The sequence below is a fragment of the Engystomops pustulosus genome, chromosome 8 (genome assembly GCF_040894005.1).
Source record: "Engystomops pustulosus chromosome 8, aEngPut4.maternal, whole genome shotgun sequence".
Taxonomy (NCBI): Eukaryota; Metazoa; Chordata; class Amphibia; order Anura; family Leptodactylidae; genus Engystomops; species Engystomops pustulosus.
The window spans coordinates 9,630,440-9,655,686 of record NC_092418.1 but is presented as its reverse complement, the minus strand read 5'-3'; the positions used below and the strand labels follow the sequence as shown (position 1 = coordinate 9,655,686).

At 51.5% G+C, this 25,247-nt stretch overlaps 1 protein-coding gene across 5 annotated transcripts in view; it reads right to left on the bottom strand.

Moving 5' to 3' along the window:
* The window catches only part of LOC140074607 (uncharacterized), a 78,060-nt gene that overhangs the window by 17,422 nt on the left and 35,391 nt on the right, over window positions 1–25,247 (bottom strand). For 3 of the 5 annotated variants that reach the window (XM_072119625.1, XM_072119627.1, XM_072119623.1), the window contains 2 exons: window positions 24,496–24,795; window positions 23,321–23,443 (listed from right to left, as the gene is read on the bottom strand). In XM_072119625.1, coding sequence (XP_071975726.1) covers window positions 23,321–23,443; window positions 24,496–24,795 — 423 coding nt within the window. The remainder of the gene's footprint in view (window positions 1–23,320; window positions 23,444–24,495; window positions 24,796–25,247) is intronic. The other 2 variants (XM_072119624.1, XM_072119626.1) reach the window with 2 other exon arrangements.

The window sequence follows — 25,247 nt, the reverse complement described above, 5'->3', positions numbered from 1 at the left end:
GAGGAGAGGCGGTTCTACCATCACCATATACAGGGGGCATCCACTACACCTAGAGGAGATAAGGTTCTACTATCACCATAGACAGGGGACATCCTCTACACCTAGAGAAGAGGAGGTTATACCATCACCATAGACAGGGGGCATCCTCTACACCTAGAAGAGAGGGGGTTCTACCATCACCATAGACAGGGGGCATCCTCTACACCTAGAAGAGAGGGGGTTCTACCATCACCATAGACTGGGGCATCCTCTACACCTAGAGGAGAAGGGGTTCTACCATCACCATAGACAGGGGGCATCCTCTACACCTATAAGAGAGGAGGTTCTACCATCACCATAGACAGGAGGCATCCTCTACACCTAGAGGAGATGAGGTTCTACCATCACCATAGACAGGGGACATCCTCTACACCAAGAAGAGAGGAGGTTCTACCATCACCATAGACAGGGGCATCCTCTACACCTAGAGGAGAGGAGGTTCTACCATCACCATAGACAGGGGGCATCCTCTACATCTAGAGGAGAGGGGGTTCTACCATCACCATAGACAGGGGGCATCCTCTACACCTAGAAGAGAGGAGGTTCTACCATCACCATAGAGAGGGGCATCCTCTACACCTAGAGGAGAGGAGGTTCTACCATCACCATAGACAGGGGACATCCTCTACACCTAGAGGAGATGAGGTTCTACCATCACCATAGACAGGGGGCATCCTCTACACCTAGAGGAGAGGAGGTTCTACCATCGCCATAGACAGGGGGCATCCTCTACTCCTAGAGGAGAGGAGTTTCTACCATCACCATAGACAGGGGACATCCTCTACACCTAGAGGAGAGGAGGTTCTACCATCACCATAGACAGGGGGCATCCTCTACACCTAGAGGAGAGGTGGTTCTACCATCACCATAGACAGGGGACATCCTCTACACCTAGAGGAGAGGGGGTTCTACCATCAACATATACAGGGGGCATCCTCTACACCTAGAGGAGAGGAGGTTATACCATCACCATAGACAGGGGGCATCCTCTACACCTAGAGGAGAGGTGGGTCTACCATCACCATAGACAGGGGGCATCCTCTACACCAAGAAGAGAGGAGGTTCTACCATCACCATAGAGAGGGGCATCCTCTACACCTAGAGGAGAGGAGGTTCTACCATCACCATAGACAGGGGACATCCTCTACACCTAGAGGAGAGGCGGTTCTACCATCACTATATACAGGGGGCATCCACTACACCTAGAGGAGATAAGGTTCTACTATCAGCATAGACAGGGGACATCCTCTACACCTAGAGGAGAGGAGGTTATACCAACACCATAGACAGGGGGCATCCTCTACACCTAGAAGAGAGGGGGTTCTACCATCACCATAGACAGGGGCATCCTCTACACCTAGAGGAGAAGGGGTTCTACCATCACCATAGACAGGGGGCATCCTCTACACCTATAAGAGAGGAGGTTCTACCATCACCATAGACAGGAGGCATCCTCTACACCTAGAGGAGATGAGGTTCTACCATCACCATAGACAGGGGACATCCTCTACACCTAGAGGAGAGGAGGTTCTACCATCACCATAGACAGGGGGGATCCTCTACACCTAGAAGAGAGGGGGTTCTACCATCACCATAGACAGGGGGCATCCTCTACACCTAGAGGAGAGGTGGTTCTACCATCACCATAGACAGGGGACATCCTCTACACCTAGAGGAGAGGTGGCTCTACCATCACCATAGACAGGGGGCATCCTCTACACCTAGAGGAGAGGTGGCTCTACCATAACCATAGAGAGGGGCATCCTCTACACCTAGAAGAGAGGGGGTTCTACCATCACCATAGACAGGGGACATCCTCTACACCTAGAGGAGAGGAGGTTCTACCATCACCATAGACAGGGGGGATCCTCTACACCTAGAAGAGAGGGGGTTCTACCATCACCATAGACAGGGGGCATCCTCTACACCTAGAGGAGAGGTGGTTCTACCATCACCATAGACAGGGGACATCCTCTACACCTAGAGGAGAGGTGGCTCTACCATCACCATAGACAGGGGGCATCCTTTACACCTAGAGGAGAGGAGATTATACCATCACCTTAGACAGGGGGCATCCTCTACACCTAGAAGAGAGGGGGTTCTACCATCACCATAGACAGGGGGCATCCTCTACACCTAGAAGAGAGGGGGTTCTACCATCACCATAGACAAGGGGCATCCTCTACACCTAGAGGAGAGGAGGTTCTACCATCACCATAGACAGGGGCATCCTCTACACCTAGAGGAGCGGAGGTTCTACCATCACCATAGACAGGGGACATCCTCTACACCTAGAGGAGAGGAGGTTCTACCATCACCATAGACAGGGGCATCCTCTACACCTAGAGGAAAGGAGGTCTTACCATCACCATAGACAGGGGGCATCCTCTACACCTAGAGGAGAGGCGGTTCTACCATCACCATATACTGGGGGCATCCACTACACCTAGAGGAGATGAGGTTCTACCATCACCATAGACAGGGGGCATCCTCTACACCTAGAGGAGAGGAGTTTCTACTATCACCATAGACAGGAGGCATCCTCTACACCTAGAGGAGAGGTGTTTCTACCATCACCATAGACAGGGGGCATCCTCTACACCTAGAGGAGAGGAGGTTCTACCATCACCATAGACAGGGGGCATCCTCTACACCTAGAGGAGAGGAGGTTCTACCATCACCATAGACAGGGGGCATCCTCTACACCTAGAGGAGAGGAGATTCTACCATTACCATAGACGGGATATCCTCTACACTTAGAAGAGAGGCGGTTCTACCATCAACATAGATAGAGGACATCCTCTACACCTAGACGAGAGGAGGTTCTACCATCACCATAGACAGGGGACATCCTCTACACCTAGACGAGAGGAGGTTCTACCATCACCATAGACAGGGGGCATCCTCTACACCTAGAGGAGAGGAGGTTCTACCATCACCATAGACAGGGGGCATTCTCTACACCTAGAGGAGAGGAGATTCTACCATCACCACAGGCAGGGGGCATCCTCTACACCTAGAGGAGAGGAGGTTCTACCATCACTATGGACAGGGGGCATCCTCTACATCTAGAGGAGAGGAGGTTCTACCATCACGATAGACAGGGGACATCCTCTACACCTAGAGGAGAGGAGGTTCTACCATCACCATATACAGAGGACATGCTCTACACCTAGAAGAGAGGAGGTTCTACCATCACCATAGACAAGGGACTTCCTGTACACCTAGAGGAGAGGAAGTTCTACCATCACCATAGACAGGGGGCATCCTCTACACCTAGAGGAGAGGAGGTTCTACCATCACCATAGACAGGGGGCATCCTCTACACCTAGAGGAGAGGAGGCCCTACCATCACCATAGACAGGAGACATCCTCTGTACCTAGAGGAGAGGAGGCCCTACCATCAATATAGACAGGGGACATCCTCTACACCTAGAGGAGAGGAGGTTCTACCATCACCATAGACATAGGGGATCCTCTATACCTAGAGGAGAGGAGGTTCTACCATCACCATAGACAGGGGGCATCCTCTACACCTAGAGGAGAGGAGGTTCTACCATCACCATAGACAGGGGGCATCCTCTACAACTAGAGGAGAGGAGGTTCTACCATCACCATAGACAGGGGGCTTCCCCTACACCTAGAGGAGAGGAGGTTCTACCATCACCGTAGACATAGGGTATCCTCTATACCTAGAGGAGAGGAGGTTCTACCATCACCATAGACAGGGGCATCCTCTACACCTAGAGGAGAGGAGGTTCTACCATCACCATAGACAGGGGGCATCCTCTACACCTAGAGGAGAGGAGGTTCTACCATCACCATAGACAGGGACATCCTCTACACCTAGAGGAGAGGAGGTTCTACCATCACCATAGACAGAGGGGATCCTCTATACCTAGAGGAGAGGAGGTTCTACCATCACCATAGACAGGGGGCATCCTCTACAACTAGAGGAGAGGAGGTTCTACCATCACCATAGACAGGGGGCTTCCCCTACACCTAGAAGAGAGGAGGTTCTACCATCACCGTAGACATAGGGGATCCTCTATACCTAGAGGAGAGGAGGTTATACCATCACCATAGACAGGGGCATCCTCTACACCTAGAGGAGAGGAGGTTCTACCATCACCATAGACAGGGGGCCTCCTCTACACCGAGAGAAGAGGAGGTTCTACCATCACCATAGACAGGGGACATCCTCTACACCTAGAGGAGAGGAGGTTCTACCATCACCATAGACATAGGGCATCCTCTATACCTAGAGGACAGGAGGTTCTACCATCACTATAGACAGGGGGCATCCTCTACACCTAGAGGAGAGGAGGTTCTACCATCACCATAGACAGGGGACATCCTCTACACCTAGACGAGAGGAGGTTCTACCATCACCATAGACAGGGGACATCCTCAACACCTAGAGGAGAGGAGGTTCTACCATCACCATAGGCAGGGGGCATCCTCTACAACTAGAGGAGAGGAGGTTCTACCATCACCATAGACAGGGGACATCCTCTACACCTAGAGGAGAGGATGTTCTACCATCACCATAGACAGGGGGCATCCTCTACACCTAGAGAAGAGGAGGTTCTACCATCACCATAGACAGGGGGCATCCTCTACACCTAGAGGAGAGGAAGTTCTACCATCACCATAGACAGGGGGCATCCTCAACACCTAGAGGAGAGGAGGTTCTACCATCACCATAGACAGGGGGCATCCTCAACACCTAGAGGAGAGGAGGCTCTACCATCACCATTGACAGGGGGCATCCTCTACACCTAGAGGAGAGGAGGTTCTACCATCACCATAGACAGGGGGCATTCTCTACATCTAGACGAGAGGAGGTTCTACCATCACCATAGACAGGGGACATCCTCTACTCCTAGAGTAGAGGAGGTTCTACCATCACCATATACAGAGGACATGCTCTACACCTAGAAGAGAGGAGGTTCTACCATCACCATAGACAGGGGACTTCCTGTACACCTAGAGGAGAGGAAGTTCTACCATCACCATAGACAGGGGGCATCCTCTACACCTAGAGGAGAGGGGGTACTACCATCACCATAGACAGGGGGCATCCTCTACACCTAGAGGAGAGGAGGTTCTACCATCACCATAGACAGGAGGCATACTCTACACCAAGAAGAGAGGAGGTTCTACCATCACCATAGACAGGGGCATCCTCTACACCTAGAGGAGAGGAGGTTCTACCATCACCATATACAGGGGGCATCCTCTACACCTAGAGGAGAGGAGGTTCTACCATCACCATAGACTGTGGACATCCTCTACACCAAGAGGAGAGGAGGTTCTACCATCACCATAGACAGGGGACATCCTCTACACCTAGAGGAGAGGTGGTTCTACCATCACCATAGACAGGGGACATCCTCTACACCTAGAGGAGAGGTGGTTCTACCATCATCATAGACAGGGGACATCCTCTACACCTAGAGCAGAGGGGGTCTACCATCACCATAGACAGGAGGCATCCTCTACACCAAGAAGAGTGGAGGTTCTACCATCACCATAGACAGGGGCATCCTCTACACCTAGAGGAGAGGCGGTTCTACCATCACCATATACACGGGGCTTCCTCCAAACCAAGAGGAGAGGAGGTTCTACCATCACCATAGAAAGGGGACATTCTCTACACCAAGAGGAGAGGAGGTTCTACCATCACCATAGACAGGGGACATCCTCTACACCTAGAGGAGATGAGGTTCTACCATCACCATAGACAGGGGACATCCTCTACACCAAGAGGAGAGGCGGTTCTACCATCACCATTGACAGGGGGCATCCTCTACACCTGGAGGAGAGGAGGTTCTACCATCACCATAGACAGGGGCATCCTCTACACCTAGAGGAGATGAGGTTCTACCATCACCATAGACAGGGGCATCCTCTACACCTAGAGGAGAGGAGGTTCTACCATCACTATAGACAGGGGGCATCCTCTACACCTAGAGGAGAGGAGGTTCTACCATCACCATAGACAGGAGGTATCCTCTACACCTAGAGAAGAGGAGGTTCTACCATCACCATAGACAGGGGACATCCTCTACACCTAGAGGAGAGGAGGTTATACCATCACCATAGACAGGGGGCATCCTCTACACCTAGAAGAGAGGGGTTCTACCATCACCATAGACTGGGGGCATCCTCTACACCTAGAGGAGAGGGGGTTCTACCATCACCATAGACAGGGGGCATCCTCTACACCTATAGGAGAGGAGGTTCTACCATCACCATAGACAGGAGGGATCCTCTACACCTAGAGGAGATGAGGTTCTACCATCACCATAGACAGGGGACATCCTCTACACCAAGATGAGAGGAGGTTCTACCATCACCATAGAGAGGGGCATCCTCTACACCTAGAGGAGAGGAGGTTCTACCATCACCATAGACAGGGGACATCCTCTACACCTAGAGGAGAGGAGGTTCTACCATCACCATAGACAGGGGCATCCTCTACACCTAGAGGAGAGGCGGTTCTACCATCACCATATACAGGGGGCATCCACTACACCTAGAGGAGATGAGGTTCTACCATCACCATAGACAGGGGACATCCTCTACACCAAGAAGAGAGGAGGTTCTACCATCACTATAGAGAGGGGCATCCTCTACACCTAGAGGAGAGGAGGTTCTACCATCACCATAGACAGGGGACATCCTCTACACCTAGAGGAGATGAGGTTCTACCATCACCATAGACAGGGGCATCCTCTACACCTAGAGGAGAGGAGGTCCTACCATCACCATAGACAGGGGACATCCTCTACACCTAGAGGAGAGGCGGTTCTACCATCACCATATACTGGGGGCATCCACTACACCTAGAGGAGATTAGGTTCTACCATCACCATAGACAGGGGGCATCCTCTACACCTAGAGGAGAGGAGTTTCTACTATCACCATAGACAGGAGGCATCCGCTACACCTAGAGGAGAGGTGTTTCTACCATCACCATAGACAGGGGGCATCCTCTACACCTAGAGGAGAGGAGTTTCTACTATCACCATAGACAGGAGGCATCCTCTACACCTAGAGGAGAGGTGTTTCTACCATCACCATAGACAGGGGGCATCCTCTACACCTAGAGGAGAGGAGATCCTACCATCGTTATAGACAGAGGGCATCCTCTATACCTAGAGGAGAGGAGGTTCTACCATCACCATAGACTGGGGACATCCTCCACACCTAGAGGAGAAAAGGTTCTTCCATCACCATTGACAGGGGACATCCTCTACACCTAGAGGAGAGGAGGTTCTACCATCGCCATAGACAGGGGGCATCCTCTACACCTAGAGGAGAGGCAGTGCTACCATCACCATAGACAGGGAGCATCCTCTACACCTTGAGGAGAGGAGGTTATACCATCACCATAGACAGGGGGCATCCTCTACACCTAGAGGAGAGGTGGTTCTACCAGCACCATAGACAGGGGGCATCCTCTACACCTAGAGGAGAGGAGGTTATACCATCACCATAGACAGGGGGCATCCTCTACACCTAGAGAAGAGGTGGTTCTACCATCACCATAGACAGGGGGCATCCTCTACACCTAGAGGAGAGGAGATTCTAACATCACCATGGACAGGGGACATCCTCTACACCAGGAGGAGAGGCGGTTCTACCATCACCATATACAGGGGGCATCCACTACACCTAGAGGAGATAAGGTTCTACTATCACCATAGACAGGGGACATCCTCTACACCTAGAGGAGAGGAGGTTATACCATCACCATAGACAGGGGGCATCCTCTACACCTAGAGGAGAGGCGGTTCTACCATCACCATATACTGGGGGCATCCACTACACCTAGAGGAGATGAGGTTCTACCATCACCATAGACAGGGGGCATCCTCTACACCTAGAGGAGAGGAGTTTCTACTATCACCATAGACAGGAGGCATCCTCTACACCTAGAGGAGAGGTGTTTCTACCATCACCATAGACAGGGGGCATCCTCTACACCTAGAGGAGAGGAGTTTCTACTATCACCATAGACAGGAGGCATCCGCTACACCTAGAGGAGAGGTGTTTTTACCATCACCATAGACAGGGGTCATCCTCTACACCTAGAGGAGAGGAGGTTCTACCATCACCATAGACAGGGGGCATCCTCTACACCTAGAGGAGAGGAGATCCTACCATCGTTATAGACAGAGGGCATCCTCTACACCTAGAGGAGAGGAGGTTATACCATCACCATAGACAGGGGGCATCCTCTACACCTAGAAGAGAGGGGGTTCTACCATCACCATAGACAGGGAGCATCCTCTACACCTAGAGGAGAGGAGATCCTACCATCGTTATAGACAGAGGGCATCCTCTACACCTAGAGGAGAGGAGGTTATACCATCACCATAGACAGGGGGCATCCTCTACACCTAGAAGAGAGGGGGTTCTACCATCACCATAGACAGGGGGCATCCTCTACACCTAAAGGAGAGAAGGTTCTACCATCACCATAGACAGGGGGCATCCTCTACACCTAGAGGAGAGGAGGTTCTACCATCACCATAGACAGGGGGCATCCTCTACACCTAGAGGAGAGGAGGTTATACCATCACCATAGACAGGGGGCATCCTCTACACCTAGAAGAGAGGGGGTTCTACCATCACCATAGACAGGGGGCATCCTCTACACCTAGAGGAGAGGAGGTTCTACCATCACCATAGACAGGGGCATTCTCTACACCTAGAGGAGAGGAGGTTCTACCATCACCATAGACAGGGGACATCCTCTACACCTAGAGGAGAGGAGGTCCTACCATCACCATAGACAGGGGGCATCCTCTACACCTAGAGGAGAGGCGGTTCTACCATCACCATATACTGGGGGCATCCACTACACCTAGAGGAGATGAGGTTCTACCATCACCATAGACAGGGGGCATCCTCTACACCTAGAGGAGAGGAGTTTCTACTATCACCATAGACAGGAGGCATCCTCTACACCTAGAGGAGAGGTGTTTCTACCATCACCATAGACAGGGGGCATCCTCTACACCTAGAGGAGAGGAGTTTCTACTATCACCATAGACAGGAGGCATCCTCTACACCTAGAGGAGAGGTGTTTCTACCATCACCATAGACAGGGGGCATCCTCTACACCTAGAGGAGAGGAGATCCTACCATCGTTATAGACAGAGGGCATCCTCTATACCTAGAGGAGAGGAGGTTCTACCATCACCATAGACAGGGGACATCCTCTACACCTAGAGGAGAAAAGGTTCTTTCATCACCATTGACAGGGGACATCCTCTACACCTAGAGGAGAGGAGGTTCTACCATCGCCATAGACAGGGGGCATCCTCTACACCTAGAGGAGAGGCAGTGCTACCATCACCATAGACAGGGAGCATCCTCTACACCTTGAGGAGAGGAGGTTATACCATCACCATAGACAGGGGGCATCCTCTACACCTAGAGGAGAGGTGGTTCTACCAGCACCATAGACAGGGGGCATCCTCTACACCTAGAGGAGAGGAGGTTATACCATCACCATAGACAGGAGGCATCCTCTACACCTAGAGAAGAGGTGGTTCTACCATCACCATAGACAGGGGGCATCCTCTACACCTAGAGGAGAGGAGGTTCTAACATCACCATGGACAGGGGACATCCTCTACACCTAGAGGAGAGGAGGTTCTAACATCACCATGGACAGGGGACATCCTCTACACCTAGATGAGAGGCGGTTCTACCATCACCATATACAGGGGGCATCCACTACACCTAGAGGAGATAAGGTTCTACTATCACCATAGACAGGGGACATCCTCTACACCTAGAGGAGAGGAGGTTATACCATCACCATAGACAGGGGGCATCCACTACACCTAGAGGAGATGAGGTTCTACCATCACCATAGACAGGGGGCATCCTCTCCACCTAGAGGAGAGGAGTTTCTACTATCACCATAGACAGGAGGCATCCTCTACACCTAGAGGAGAGGTGTTTCTACCATCACCATAGACAGGGGCATCCTCTACACCTAGAGGAGAGGAGTTTCTTCTATCACCATAGACAGGAGGCATCCGCTACACCTAGAGGAGAGGTGTTTCTACCATCACCATAGACAGGGGTCATCCTCTACACCTAGAGGAGAGGAGGTTCTACCATCACCATAGACAGGGGGCATCCTCTACACCTAGAGGAGAGGCAGTACTACCATCACCATAGACAGGGGGCATCCTCTACACCTAGAGGAGAGGAGATCCTACCATCGTTATAGACAGAGGGCATCCTCTACACCTAGAGGAGAGGAGGTTCTACCATCACCATAGACAGGGGACATCCTCTACACCTAGAGGAGATGAGGTTCTACCATCACCATAGACAGGGGGCATCCTCTACACCTAGAGGAGAGGAGGCTCTACCATCACCATAGACAGGGGGCATCCTCTACACCTAGAGGAGAGGAGGCTCTACCATCACCATAGACAGGGGGCATCCTCTACACCTAAAGGAGAGAAGGTTCTACCATCACCATAGACAGGGGGCATCCTCTACACCTAGAGGAGAGGAGGTTCTACCATCACCATAGACAGGGGGCATCCTCTACACCTAGAGGAGAGGAGGCTCTACCATCACCATAGACAGGGGGCATCCTCTACACCTAAAGGAGAGAAGGTTCTACCATCTCCATAGACAGGAGGCATCCTCTACACCTAGAGGAGAGGAGGTTCTACCATCACCATAGACAGGGGGCATCCTCTACACCTAGAGGAGATGAGGTTCTACCATCACCATAGACAGGGGACATCCTCTACACCTAGAGGAGAGGAGTTTCTACTATCACCATAGACAGGGGGCATCCTCTACACCTAGAGGAGAGGAGGTTCTACCATCACCATAGACAGGGGACATCCTCTACACCTAGAGGAGAGGAGGTTCTACCATCACCATAGTCAGGGGGCATCCTCTACACCTAGAGGAGAGGAGGCTCTACCATCACCATAGACAGGGGGCATCCTCTACACCTAGAGGAGATGAGGTTCTACCATAACCATAGACAGGGGCATCCTCTACACCTAAAGGAGAGGAGGTTCTACCATCACCATAGACAGGGGGCATCCTCTACACCTAGAGGAGAGGAGTTTCTACAATCACCATAGACAGGAGGCATCCTCTACACCTAGAGGAGAGGTGTTTCTACCATCACCATAGACAGGGGGCATCCTCTACACCTAGAGGAGAGGAGGCTCTACCATCACCATAGACAGGGGGCATCCTCTACACCTAGAGGAGAGGCAGTACTACCATCACCATAGACAGGGGGCATCCTCTACACCTAGAGGAGAGGAGATCCTAGCATCGCCATAGACAGGGGCATCCTCTACACCTAGAGGAGCGGAGGTTCTACCATCACCATAGACAGGGACATCCTCTACACCTAGATGAGATGAGGTTCTACCATCACCATAGACAGGGGACATCCTCTACACCTAGAGGAGAGGAGTTTCTACTATCACCATAGACAGGAGGTTATACCATCACCATAGACAGGGGGCATCCTCTACACCTAGAGTAGAGGAGGTTCTACCATCACCATAGACAGGGGACATCCTCTACACCTAGAGGAGAGGAGGTTCTACCATCACCATAGACAGGGGGCATCCTCTACACCTAGAGGAGAGGAGGCTCTACCATCACCATTGACAGGGGGCATCCTCTACACCTAGAGGAGAGGAGGTTCTACCATCGCCATAGACAGGGGCATCCTTTACACCTAGAGGAGAGGAGGTTTCTACCATCGCCATAGACAGGGGGCATCCTCTACACCTAGAGGAGATGAGGTTCTACCATCACCATAGACAGGGGCATCCTCTACACCTAGAGGAGAGGCGGTTCTACCATCACCATATACAGGGGGCATCCACTACACCTAGAGGAGATGAGGTTCTACCATCACAATAGACAGGGGTCATCCTCTACACCTAGAGGAGAGGAGGTTCTACCATCACCATAGACAGGGGACATCCTCTACACCTAGAGGAGATGAGGTTCTACCATCACCATAGACAGGGGCATCCTCTACACCTAGGGGAGAGGTGTTTCTACCATCACCATAGACAGGGGGCATCCTCTACACCTAGAGGAGAGGAGGCGATACCATCACCATAGACAGGGGGCATCCTCTACACCTAGAGGAGAGGCAGTACTACCATCACCATAGACAGGGGGCATCCTCTACACCTAGAGGAGAGGAGATCCTACCATCGCCATAGACAGGGGGCATCCTCTACACCTAGAGGAGAGGCAGTACTACCATCACCATGGACAGGAGGCATCCTCTACACCTAGAGGAGAGGAGATCCTACCATCACCATAGACTGGGGGCATCCTCTACACCTAGAGGAGAGGAGGTTCTACCATCGCCATAGACAGGGGGCATCCTCTACACCTAGAAGAGAGGGGGTTCTACCATCACCATAGACAGGGGGCATCCTCTACACCTAGAGGAGAGGTGGTTCTACCATCACCATAGACAGGGGGCATCCTCTACACCTAGAGGAGAGGTGGTTCTACCATCACCATAGACAGGGGGCATCCTCTACACCTAGAGGAGAGGAGGTTCTACCATCTTCATATACAGGAGGCATCCTCTACACCTAGAGGAGCGGAGGTTCTACCATCACCATAGACAGGGGACATCCTCTACACCTAGAGGAGAGGAGGTTCTACCATCGCCATAGACAGGGGGCATCCTCTACACCTAGAAGAGAGGAGGTTCTACCATCACCATAGACAGGGGGCATCCTCTACACCTAGAGGAGAGGAGATTCTACCATCACCATATACAGGAGGCATCCTCTACACCTAGAGGAGCGGAGGTTCTACCATCACCATAGACAGGGGACATCCTCTACACCTAGAGGAGCGGAGGTTCTACCATAACCATAGACAGGGGACATCCTCTACACCTAGAGGAGAGGAGGTTCTACCATCACCATAGACAGGGGCATCCTCTACACCTAGAGGAGCGGAGGTTCTACCATCACCATAGACAGGGAGCATCCTCTACACCTAGAGGAGCGGAGGTTCTACCATCACCATAGACAGGGAGCATCCTCTCCACCTAGAGGAGATGAGGTTCTACCATCACCATAGACAGGGACATCCTCTACACCTAGAGGAGATGAGGTTCTACCATCACCATAGACAGGGGACATCCTCTACACCTAGAGGAGAGGAGTTTCTACTATCACCATAGACAGGGGGCATCCTCTACACCTAGAGGAGAGGAGGTTCTACCATCACCATAGACAGGGGACATCCTCTACACCTAGAGGAGAGGAGGTTCTACCATCACCATAGACAGGGGGCATCCTCTACACCTAGAGGAGAGGAGGCTCTACCATCACCATAGACAGGGGGCATCCTCTACACCTAGAGGAGAGGAGGTTCTACCATCACCATAGACAGGGGACATCCTCTACACCTAGAGGAGATGAGGTTCTACCATCACCATAGACAGGGGCATCCTCTACACCTAAAGGAGAGGAGGTTGTACCATCACCATAGACAGGGGGCATCCTCTACACCTAGAGGAGAGGAGTTTCTACAATCACCATAGACAGGAGGCATCCTCTACACCTAGAGGAGAGGTGTTTCTACCATCACCATAGACAGGGGGCATCCTCTACACCTAGAGGAGACGAGGCTCTACCATCACCATGGACAGGGGTCATCCTCTACACCTAGAGGAGAGGCAGTACTACCATCACCATAGACAGGGGGCATCCTCTACACCTAGAGGAGAGAAGGTTCTACCATCACCATAGACAGGAGGCATCCTCTACACCTAGAGGAGAGGAGGTTCTACCATCACCATAGACAGGGGCATCCTCTACACCTAGAGGAGCGGAGGTTCTACCATCACCATAGACAGGGAGCATCCTCTTCACCTAGAGGAGATGAGGTTCTACCATCACCATAGACAGGGACATCCTCTACACCTAGAGGAGATGAGGTTCTACCATCACCATAGACAGGGGACATCCTCTACACCTAGAGGAGAGGAGTTTCTACTATCACCATAGACAGGGGGGCATCCTCTACACCTAGAGTAGAGGAGGTTCTACCATCACCATAGACAGGGGACATCCTCTACACCTAGAGGAGAGGAGGTTCTACCATCACCATAGACAGGGGGCATCCTCTACACCTAGAGGAGAGGAGGCTCTACCATCACCATTGACAGGGGGCATCCTCTACACCTAGAGGAGAGGAGGTTCTACCATCGCCATAGACAGGGACATCCTTTACACCTAGAGAAGAGGAGGTTCTACCATCGCCATAGACAGGGGGCATCCTCTACACCTAGAGGAGAGGAGGTTCTACCATCGCCATAGACAGGGGACATCCTCTTCACCTAGAGGAGAGGAGGTTCTACCATCGCCATAGACAGGGGGCATCCTCTACATCTAGAGGAGAGGAGGCTCTACCATCACCATAGACAGGGGGCATCCTCTACACCTAGAGGAGAGGAGATTCTACCATCACTTTAGACAGGGGCATCCTCTAGACCTAGAGGAGAGGAGGTCCTACCATCACCATAGACAGGGGGCATCCTCTACACCTAGAGGAGAGGCGGTTCTACCATCGCCATATACAGGGGGCATCCACTACACCTAGAGGAGATGAGGTTCTACCATCACCATAGACAGGGGGCATCCTCTACACCTAGAGGAGAGGAGGTTCTACCATCACCATAGACAGGGGACATCCTCTACACCTAGAGGAGATGAGGTTCTACCATCACCATAGACAGGGGGCATCCTCTACACCTAGAGGAGAGGCAGTACTACCATCACCATAGACAGGGGGCATCCTCTACACCTAGAGGAGAGGAGATCCTACCATCGGCATAGACAGGGGGCATCCTCTACACCTAGAGGAGAGGCAGTACTACCATCACCATAGACAGAGGGCATCCTCTACACCTAGAGGAGAGGAGGTTCTACCATCACCATAGACAGGGGACATCCTCTACACCTAGAGGAGATGAGGTTCCACCATCACCATAGACAGGGGACATCCTCTACACCTAGAGGAGAGGAGGCTCTACCATCACCATCGACAGAGGGCACCATCGGCATAGACAGGGGGCATCCTCTACACCTAGAGGAGAGGCAGTACTACCATCACCATAGACAGAGGGCATCCTCTACACCTAGAGGAGAGGAGGTTCTACCATCACCATAGACAGGGGACATCCTCTACACCTAGAGGAGATGAGGTTCTACCATCACCATAGACAGGGGACATCCTCTACACCTAGAGGAGAGAAGGTTCTACCATCACCATAGACTGGGGGCATCCTCTACACCTAGAGGAGAGGAGGTTCTACCATCGCCATAGACAGGGGGCATCCTCTACACCTAGAGGAGAGGAGGCTCTACCATCACCATCGACAGAGGGCATCCTCTACACCTAGAGGAGAGGCAGTACTACCATCACCATAGACAGGGGGCATCCTCTACACCTAGAGGAGAGGAGGTTATACCATCACCATAGACAGGGGGCATCCTCTACACCTAGAAGAGAGGGGGTTCTACCATCACCATAGACAGGGGGCATCCTCTACACCTAGAGGAGAGGTGGTTCTACCATCACCATAGACTGGGGGCATCCTCTACACCTAGAGGAGAGGAGGTTCTACCATCGCCATAGACAGGGGGCATCCTCTACACCTAGAGGAGAGGAGGCTCTACCATCACCATCGACATAGGGCATCCTCTACACCTAGAGGAGAGGCAGTACTACCATCACCATAGACAGGGGGCATCCTCTACACCTAGAGGAGAGGAGGTTATACCATCACCATAGACAGGGGGCATCCTCTACACCTAGAAGAGAGGGGGTTCTACCATCACCATAGACAGGGGGCATCCTCTACACCTAGAGGAGAGGAGGTTCTACCATCGCCATAGACAGGGGGCATCCTCTACACCTAGAGCAGAGGAGGCTCTACCATCACCATCGACAGAGGGCATCCTCTACACCTAGAGGAGAGGCAGTACTACCATCACCATAGACAGGGGGCATCCTCTACACCTAGAGGAGAGTGTGAAGATGACGCATGGTTTTTTTTATAGTATTGAAAACTGGTTTTCTGTAACTCTGGTTGTGGTCCATTAGTTTCCTGGTTGGTAACTTCTGTGTGAATGAGTGTGAATGATTTCTTATTCTACTTCTCTCATTAGGCCGGCCACCTAATGCTCTATTCTCTTCTGTCTAGTATCACCACCTGGGAGCTGTGTACCAAAACCAGGGAATGTGCTGTTACAATGTAAAATTATGTAATAAATGTTATGTTCTACTTACCTGCAGCATGGTGGGTCTGCTCTGACCTTATAAGAGGCAGGCCAGCAGCAGCTCTGGTGTTTTATAGGGGAAGCTGCAGAGAATTGTGGGTATGTCAATTGTATAAAAGGTGTCACTGACTAGCAATCTGGGGGGATTATGATTGTGGAGATTTGTGTTTTGCCTTCTGCTGGCCTGTGAAACTACAAGAGCCTGGTGTTTATTGAACCTGTTATGTTATATATGGACTTTTCAAAATAAACTCCTTTGGATTATTTTCATCAAGCAAAGCCTGGTTGTGCATTGAAAAGCCTATGCCTCACAGAGAGGAGGTTATACCATCACCATAGACAGGGGGCATCCTCTACACCTAGAGGAGAGGTGGTTCTACCATCACCATAGACAGGGGGCATCCTATACATCTAGAGGAGAGGGGGTTCTACCATCACCATAGACAGGGGGCATCCTCTACATCTAGAGGAGAAAAGGTTATACCATCACCATAGACAGGGGGCATCCTCTACACCTAGAGGAGAGGTGGTTCTACCATCACCATAGACAGGGGGCATCCTCTACACCTAGAGGAGAGGAGGTTATACCATCACCATAGACAGGGGGCATCCTCTACACCTAGAGGAGAGGTGGTTATACCATCACCATAGACAGGGGGCATCCTCTACACCTAGAGGAGAGGAGGTTCTACCATCACCATATACAGGAGGCATCCTCTACACCTAGAGGAGCGGAGGTTGTACCATCACCATAGACAGGGGACATCCTCTACACCTAGAGGAGAGGAGGTTCTACCATCGCTATAGACAGGGGGCATCCTCTACACCTAGAGGAGAGGAGGCTCTACCATCACCATAGACAGGGGGCATCCTCTACACCTAGAGGAGAGGAGGTTCTACCATCACCATAGACAGGGGGCATCCTCTACACCTAGACGAAAGGTGGTTCTACCATCACCATAGACAGGGGGCATCCTCTACACCTAGAGGAGAGGAGGTTCTACCATCACCATAGACAGGGGGCATCCTCTACACCTAGAGGAGAGGAGGTTCTACCATCACCATAGACAGGGGGCATCCACTACACCTAGAGGAGAGGAGGCTCTACCATCACCATAGACAGGGGACATCCTCTACACCTAGAGCAGAGGAGGTTCTACAATCACCATAGACAGGAGGCATCCTCTACACCTAGAGGAGAGGTGGTTCTACCATCACCATTGACTGGGGGCATCCTCTACACCTAGAGGAGAGGAGGTTCTACCATCACCATAGACAGGGGGCACCCTCTACACCTAGAGGAGATGAGGTTCTACCATCACCATAGACAGGAGGCATCCTCTGCACCTAGAGGAGAGGAGGTTCTACCATCACCATAGACAGGGGGCATCCTCTACACCTAGAGGAGAGGAGGTTCTACCATCACCATAGACAGGGGGCATCCTCTACACCTAGAGGAGAGGAGGTTCTACCATCACCTTAGACAGGGGGCATCCTCTACACCTAGAGGAGAGGAGGTTATACCATCACCATAGACAGGGGGCATCCTCTACACCTAGAGGAGAGGAGGTTATACCATCACCATAGACAGGGGGCATCCTCTACACCTAGAGGAGAGGAGGTTATACCATCACCATAGACAGGGGGCATCCTCTACACCTAGAGGAGAGGAGGTTCTACCATCACCATAGACAGGGGCATCCTCTACACCTAGAGGAGAGGAGGTTCTACCATCACCATAGACAGGGGGGATCCTCTACACCTAGAGGAGAGGGGGTTCTACCATCACCATAGACAGGGGGCATCCTCTACACCTAGAGGAGAGGAGGTTATACCATCACCATAGACAGGGGGCATCCTCTACACCTAGAGGAGAGGAGGCTCTACCATCACCATAGACAGGGGGCATCATCTACACCTAGAGGAGAGGAGATTCTACCATCACTTTAGACAGGGACATCCTCTAGACCTAGAGGAGAGGAGGTCCTACCATCACCATAGACAGGGGGCATCCTCTACACCTAGAGGAGAGGCGGTTCTACCATCACCATATACAGGGGGCATCCACTACACCTAGAGGAGATGAGGTTCTACCATCACCATAGACGGGGCATCCTCTACACCTAGAGGAGAGGAGGTTCTACCATCACCATAGACAGGGGACATCCTCTACACCTAGAGGAGATGAGGTTCTACCATCACCATAGACAGGGGCATCCTCTACACCTAGGGGAGAGGTGTTTCTACCATCACCATAGACAGGGGGCATCCTCTACACCTAGAGGAGAGGAGGCTCTACCATCACCATAGACAGGGGGCATCCTCTACACCTAGAGGAGAGGAGGCTCTACCATCACCATAGACAGGGGGCATCCTCTACACCTAGAGGAGAGGCAGTACTACCATCACCATAGACAGGGGGCATCCTCTACACCTAGAGGAGAGGAGATCCTACCATCGCCATAGACAGGGGGCATCCTCTACACCTAGAGGAGAGGCAGTACTACCATCACCATAGACAGGGGGCATCCTCTACACCTAGAGGAGAGGAGATCCTACCATCACCATAGACAGGGGACATCCTCTACACCTAGAGGAGAGGAGGTTCTACCATCACCATAGACTGGGGGCATCCTCTACACCTAGAGGAGAGGAGGTTCTACCATTGCCATAGACAGGGGGCATCCTCTACACCTAGAGGAGAGGAGGCTCTACCATCACCATAGACAGGGGGCATCCTCTACACCTAGAGGAGAGGCAGTACTACCATCACCATAGACAGGGGGCATCCTCTACAGCTAGAGGAGAGGAGGTTATACCATCACCATAGACAGGGGGCATCCTCTACACCTAGAGGAGAGGTGGTTCTACCATCACCATAGACAGGGGGCATCCTCTACACCTAGAGGAGAGAGGGTTCTACCATCACCATAGACGGGGGGCATCCTCTACAGCTAGAGGAGAGGAGGTTATACCATCACCATAGACAGGGGGCATCCTCTACACCTAGAGGAGAGGTGGTTCTACCATCACCATAGACAGGGGGCATCCTCTACACCTAGAGGAGAGCAGGTTATACCATCACCATAGACAGGGGGCATCCTCTACACCTAGAGGAGAGGAGGTTCTACCATCACCATATACAGGAGGCATCCTCTACACCTAGAGGAGCGGAGGTTCTACCATCACCATAGACAGGGGACATCCTCTACACCTAGAGGAGAGGAGGTTCTACCATCGCCATAGACAGGGGGCATCCTCTACACCTAGAGGAGAGGAGGTTCTACCATCACCATAGACAGGGGACATCCTCTACACCTAGAGGAGAGGAGGTTCTATCATCACCATAGACAGGGGGCATCCTCTACACCTAGAGGAGAGGAGGTTCTACCATCACCATAGACAGGGGGCATCCTCTACACCTAGACGAGAGGTGGTTCTACCATCACCATAGACAGGGGGCATCCTCTACACCTAGAGGAGAGGAGGTTCTACCATCACCATAGACAGGGGGCATCCTCTACACCTAGAGGAGAGGAGGTTCTACCATCACCATAGACAGGGGGCATCCACTACACCTAGAGGAGAGGAGGCTCTACCATCACCATAGACAGGGGACATCCTCTACAGCTAGAGCAGAGGAGGTTCTACAATCACCATAGACAGGAGGCATCCTCTACACCTAGAGGAGAGGAGGTTCTACCATCACCATAGACAGGGGGCATCCTCTACACCTAGACGAGAGGTGGTTCTACCATCACCATAGACTGGGGGCATCCTCTACACCTAGTGGAGAGGAGGTTCTACCATCGCCATAGACAGGGGCATCCTCTACACCTAGAGGAGAGGAGGTTCTACCATCACCATAGACAGGGGGCACCCTCTACACCTAGAGGAGAGGAGGTTCTACCATCACCATAGACAGGAGGCATCCTCTGCACCTAGAGGAGAGGAGGTTCTACCATCACCATAGACAGGGGCATCCTCTACACCTAGAGGAGAGGAGGTTCTACCATCACCATAGACTGGGGGCATCCTCTACACCTAGAGGAGAGGAGGTTCTACCATCACCTTAGACAGGGGGCATCCTCTACACCTAGAGGAGAGGAGGTTCTACCATCACCATAGACAGGGGGCATCCTCTACACCTAGAGGAGAGGAGGTTCTACCATCACCATAGACAGGGGCATCCTCTACACCTAGAGGAGAGGAGGTTCTACTATCACCATAGACAGGGGGGATCCTCTACACCTAGAGGAGAGGAGGTTCTACTATCACCATAGACAGGGGGGATCCTCTACACCTAGAGGAGAGGGGGTTCTACCATCACCATAGACAGGGGGCATCCTCTACACCTAGAGGAGCGACAGTTCTACCATCACCATGGACAGGGGACATCCTCTACACCTAGAGGAGAGGTGTTTCTACCATCACCATAGACAGGGGGCATCCTCTACACCTAGAGGAGAGGAGGTTCTACCATCACCATAGACAGGGGGCATCCTCTACACCTAGAGGAGAGGAGGCTCTGCCATCACCATAGACAGGGGGCATCCTCTACACCTAGAGGAGAGGCAGTAGTACCATCACCATAGACAGGGGGCATCCTCTACAGCTAGAGGAGAGGAGGTTCTACCATCAGCATAGACAGGGGACATCCTCTACACCTAGAGGAGAGGAGGTTCTACCATCACCATAGACAGGGGACATCCTCTACACCTAGAGGAGAGGAGGTTCTACCATCACCATAGACTGGGGGCATCCTCTACACCTAGAGGAGAGGAGGTTCTACCATCGCCATAGACAGGGGGCATCCTCTACACCTAGAGGAGAGGAGGCTCTACCATCACCATAGACAGGGGGCATCCTCTACACCTAGAGCAGAGGAGGTTCTACCATCACCATAGACAGGGGGCATCCTCTACACCTAGAGGAGAGGAGGTTATACCATCACCATAGACAGGGGGCATCCTCTACACCTAGAGGAGAGGAGGTTATACCATCACCATAGACAGGGGGCATCCTCTACACCTAGAGGAAAGGCAATTCTACCATCACCATAGACAGGGGACATCCTCTACACCTAGAGGAGAGGAGGTTCTACCATCACCATAGACAGGGGGCATCCTCTACACCTAGAGGAGAGGAGGTTCTACCATCACCATAGACAGGGGACATCCTCTACACCTAGAGGAGAGGAGGTTCTACCATCACCATAGACAGGGGACATCCTCTACACCTAGAGGAGAGGCGGTTCTACCATCACCATAGACAGGGGGCATCCTCTACAACTAGAGGAGATGAGGTTCTACCATCACCATAGACAGGGGGCATCCTCTACACCTAGAGGAGAGGAGGTTCTACCATCACCATAGACAGGGGGCATCCTCTACATCTAGAGGAGAGGAGGCTCTGCCATCACCATAGACAGGGGGCATCCTCTACACCTAGAGGAGAGGCAGTAGTACCATCACCATAGACAGGGGGCATCCTCTACACCTAGAGGAGAGGAGGTTCTACCATCAGCATAGACAGGGGACATCCTCTACAGCTAGAGGAGAGGAGGTTCTACCATCACCATAGACAGGGGACATCCTCTACACCTAGAGGAGAGGAGGTTCTACCATCACCATAGACTGGGGGCATCCTCTACACCTAGAGGAGAGGAGGTTCTACCATCGCCATAGACAGGGGGCATCCTCTACACCGAGAGCAGAGGAGGTTCTACCATCACCATAGACAGGGGGCATCCTCTACACCTAGAGGAGAGGAGGTTATACCATCACCATAGACAGGGGGCATCCTCTACACCTAGAAGAGAGGGGGTTCTACCATCACCATAGACAGGGGGCATTCTCTACACCTAGAGGAGAGGAGGTTATACCATCACCATAGACAGGGGGCATCCTCTACACCTAGAGGAGAGGAGGTTATACCATCACCATAGACAGGGGGCATCCTCTACACCTAGAGGAGAGGCAATTCTACCATCACCATAGACAGGGGACATCCTCTACACCTAGAGGAGAGGAGGTTCTACCATCACCATAGACAGGGGGCATCCTCTACACCTAGAGGAGAGGAGGTTCTACCATCACCATAGACAGGGGACATCCTCTACACCTAGAGGAGAGGCGGTTCTACCATCACCATAGACAGGGGGCATCCTCTACAACTAGAGGAGATGAGGTTCTACCATCACCATAGACAGGGGGCATCCTCTACACCTAGAGGAGATGAGGTTCTACCATCACCATAGACAGGGGACATCCTCTACACCTAGAGGAGAGGCGGTTCTACCATCACCATAGGCAGGGGGCATCCTCTACACCTAGAGGAGAGGCAGTTCTACCATCACCATAGACAGGGTGCATCCTCTACACCTAGAGGAGAGGAGGTTCTACCATCACCATAGACAGGGGACATCCTCTACACCTAGAGGAGAGGAGGTTCTACCATCACCATAGACAGAGTGCATCCTCTACACCTAGAGGAGAGGAGGTTCTACCATCACCATAGACAGGGGACATCCTCTACACCTAGAGGAGAGGCGGTTCTACCATCACCATAGACAGGGGGCATCCTCTACACCTAGAGGAGAGGAGGTTCTACCATCACCATAGATGGGGATATCCTTTGAAGTATCTATAAAAAAGCCAAGGCAGTTAATGAGATGATTGAGAGACTCATGTTTGTATCTAACAGGCCATATTATTGTATAGGACGTCCCAGTGAAACCGTGAAAATGCTTCCATTCCTGGACCTCCACCTTCAATGATGTATAGCGATGCATTAGTCTGCATTGTCCTGTATAGACAGGATGTTCTGGTGTTCTGTGATAGAAAATTCTGCCCTGTGTCATGACTTTCTTACTAGAACTTGTACATATAAGAATCAAAGATGTAAAATATGAAGACAGAGAATGTACTTACTTCTCTTTTTGAATATGAAATATACTGCAAGAATAATGACCAGCACCAGTATAGCTGCCACAATACAAGCAGCTATTACATATTTCTGATACTCGCTCTCATTCTTCGAAGTTTCACTTTTATCTGTCAAAATATATTATAAAATATGAACTGATTACTGATATATTCATCACATGCTAAACGTGCTGCTTCAAACATTGGGGCTCATTTACTAAGGGTCCGCTGAGCGCATTTTCGTGGGGTTTCCCGACGATTTCCGTTTTGCGCCAAAGTGCCCCAGGATTTTGGCGCACATAATTGGATTGTGGCGCATCGGCGCCGGCATGCACGCGACGGAAATCGGGGGGTGTGGCCATACGAAAACCCGACGGATTCGGAAAAACCGCCGCATTTTTAAAAAAAATGTGTCGCTGGACACGCGCTTACCTGCACTCGGCTCGGCTTGGTGAAGTTCAGTGCATTCCGAAGAACTTCATCGCAGCAGCGCCACCTGGTGGACGTCGGAGGAACTGCCTTAGTGAATCGCCGGAAGATCCAAATCCACCGGAGAGAAGGCGCCGCTGGATCGCGAATGGACCGGGTAAGTAAATCTGCCCCAATGGGGCACATTTACTTACCCGGTCCATTCTCGTTCCAGTGGCGCCTCCTCCGACAAGTGTTCGGGTCTTCCGGCGATTCATGAAGGTCCTGCGCCCAATGTCCACCAGGTGTCGCTGCTGCGCCGAAGTCCACTGAGTTGCCCCGGAGTTCATCGTCTTCATCGTGGTGCATGTGAGTATGGCCCGTGCGACCAATTTTTTTTTTTAATGCAGCGTTTTTTCCGAATCCGTCGGGTTTCGTTCGGCCACGCCGCCCGATTTCCGTCACGTGCATGCCAGCGCCGATGCGCCACAAACCGATCGCGTGCGTCAAAATCCCGGGGCAATTCAGGGGAAATCGGCGCAAATCGGAAATATTCGGGTAACACGTCGGGAAAACGTGAATCGGACACTTAGTAAATGACCCCCAATGTGTCACTTTTGTTATTGCTAGTCTATAGAGTCTATAGACATGGATATCAGGATTAGTCATGGGCACAGATGAATTTATTTCAAAATGCTTATAAAGCCTTGGTAACTTCTGTCAGGACATTTATTTATATCCATCCCCACATCTTATAGTGAATGTACAGTTACCAGTGTATGTCAGGCGGATGTCTTTCTGCAGAGGCTCCCTCAGTGACTCATGTTGGACTCTACACGAGAAGTTCCTCTCTCTGTCCTCGGTGCGTGTGACGGTCACTATACTGTCCAAACTGTATGTTCCATCTGAATTTCTCCGGGGTCCGTCCATAGTAACATCCTTCAGTATTTGTGTTCCTCTTAGCCATGAAACATCAATGTCCAGCGGGTAGAATCCAGTGACGGAGCAGCGCAGGACACTCCCTACATCCATTATGTTACCTGTGACTGTCACCTGCGGAGGAGCTGGGAAAACTGGATAATAGAGTTAATATTTAATATTATTGTAATATCAATAGTGGAAAAACTAACAACAAAAACTAATTTAACAGCAGATACACCACAACTAAAGTCAGCTTTAGAGATCACGTCCAAACTAAAGCTTTCACTAGTTTCATGTTCTACTTTATCAAGTTGTTGTTAAGGATGTAAGTTGTGGCAGCACAAGCTGAATCCCCTCTCCATACAAGGCAGGTGTCTGCTGTATTATATAACATACACCTGATGGTAACTAGTGCAATTGGTGCTGACCCAAACTTGTTGGTCTTGTCCTCATGTTGCCGGGGGGGGGGGGGGGGGGGGAGTTGCCGGCAGTGTCTCTGAGGTGCATGTTCTCTGTCTTTCAAATTGTTTAAAACTGTTTTATATTGCAAAATATATTACTACAATTCTTTATTGTGACTGATTGAAGTTGAAGACGATACTAT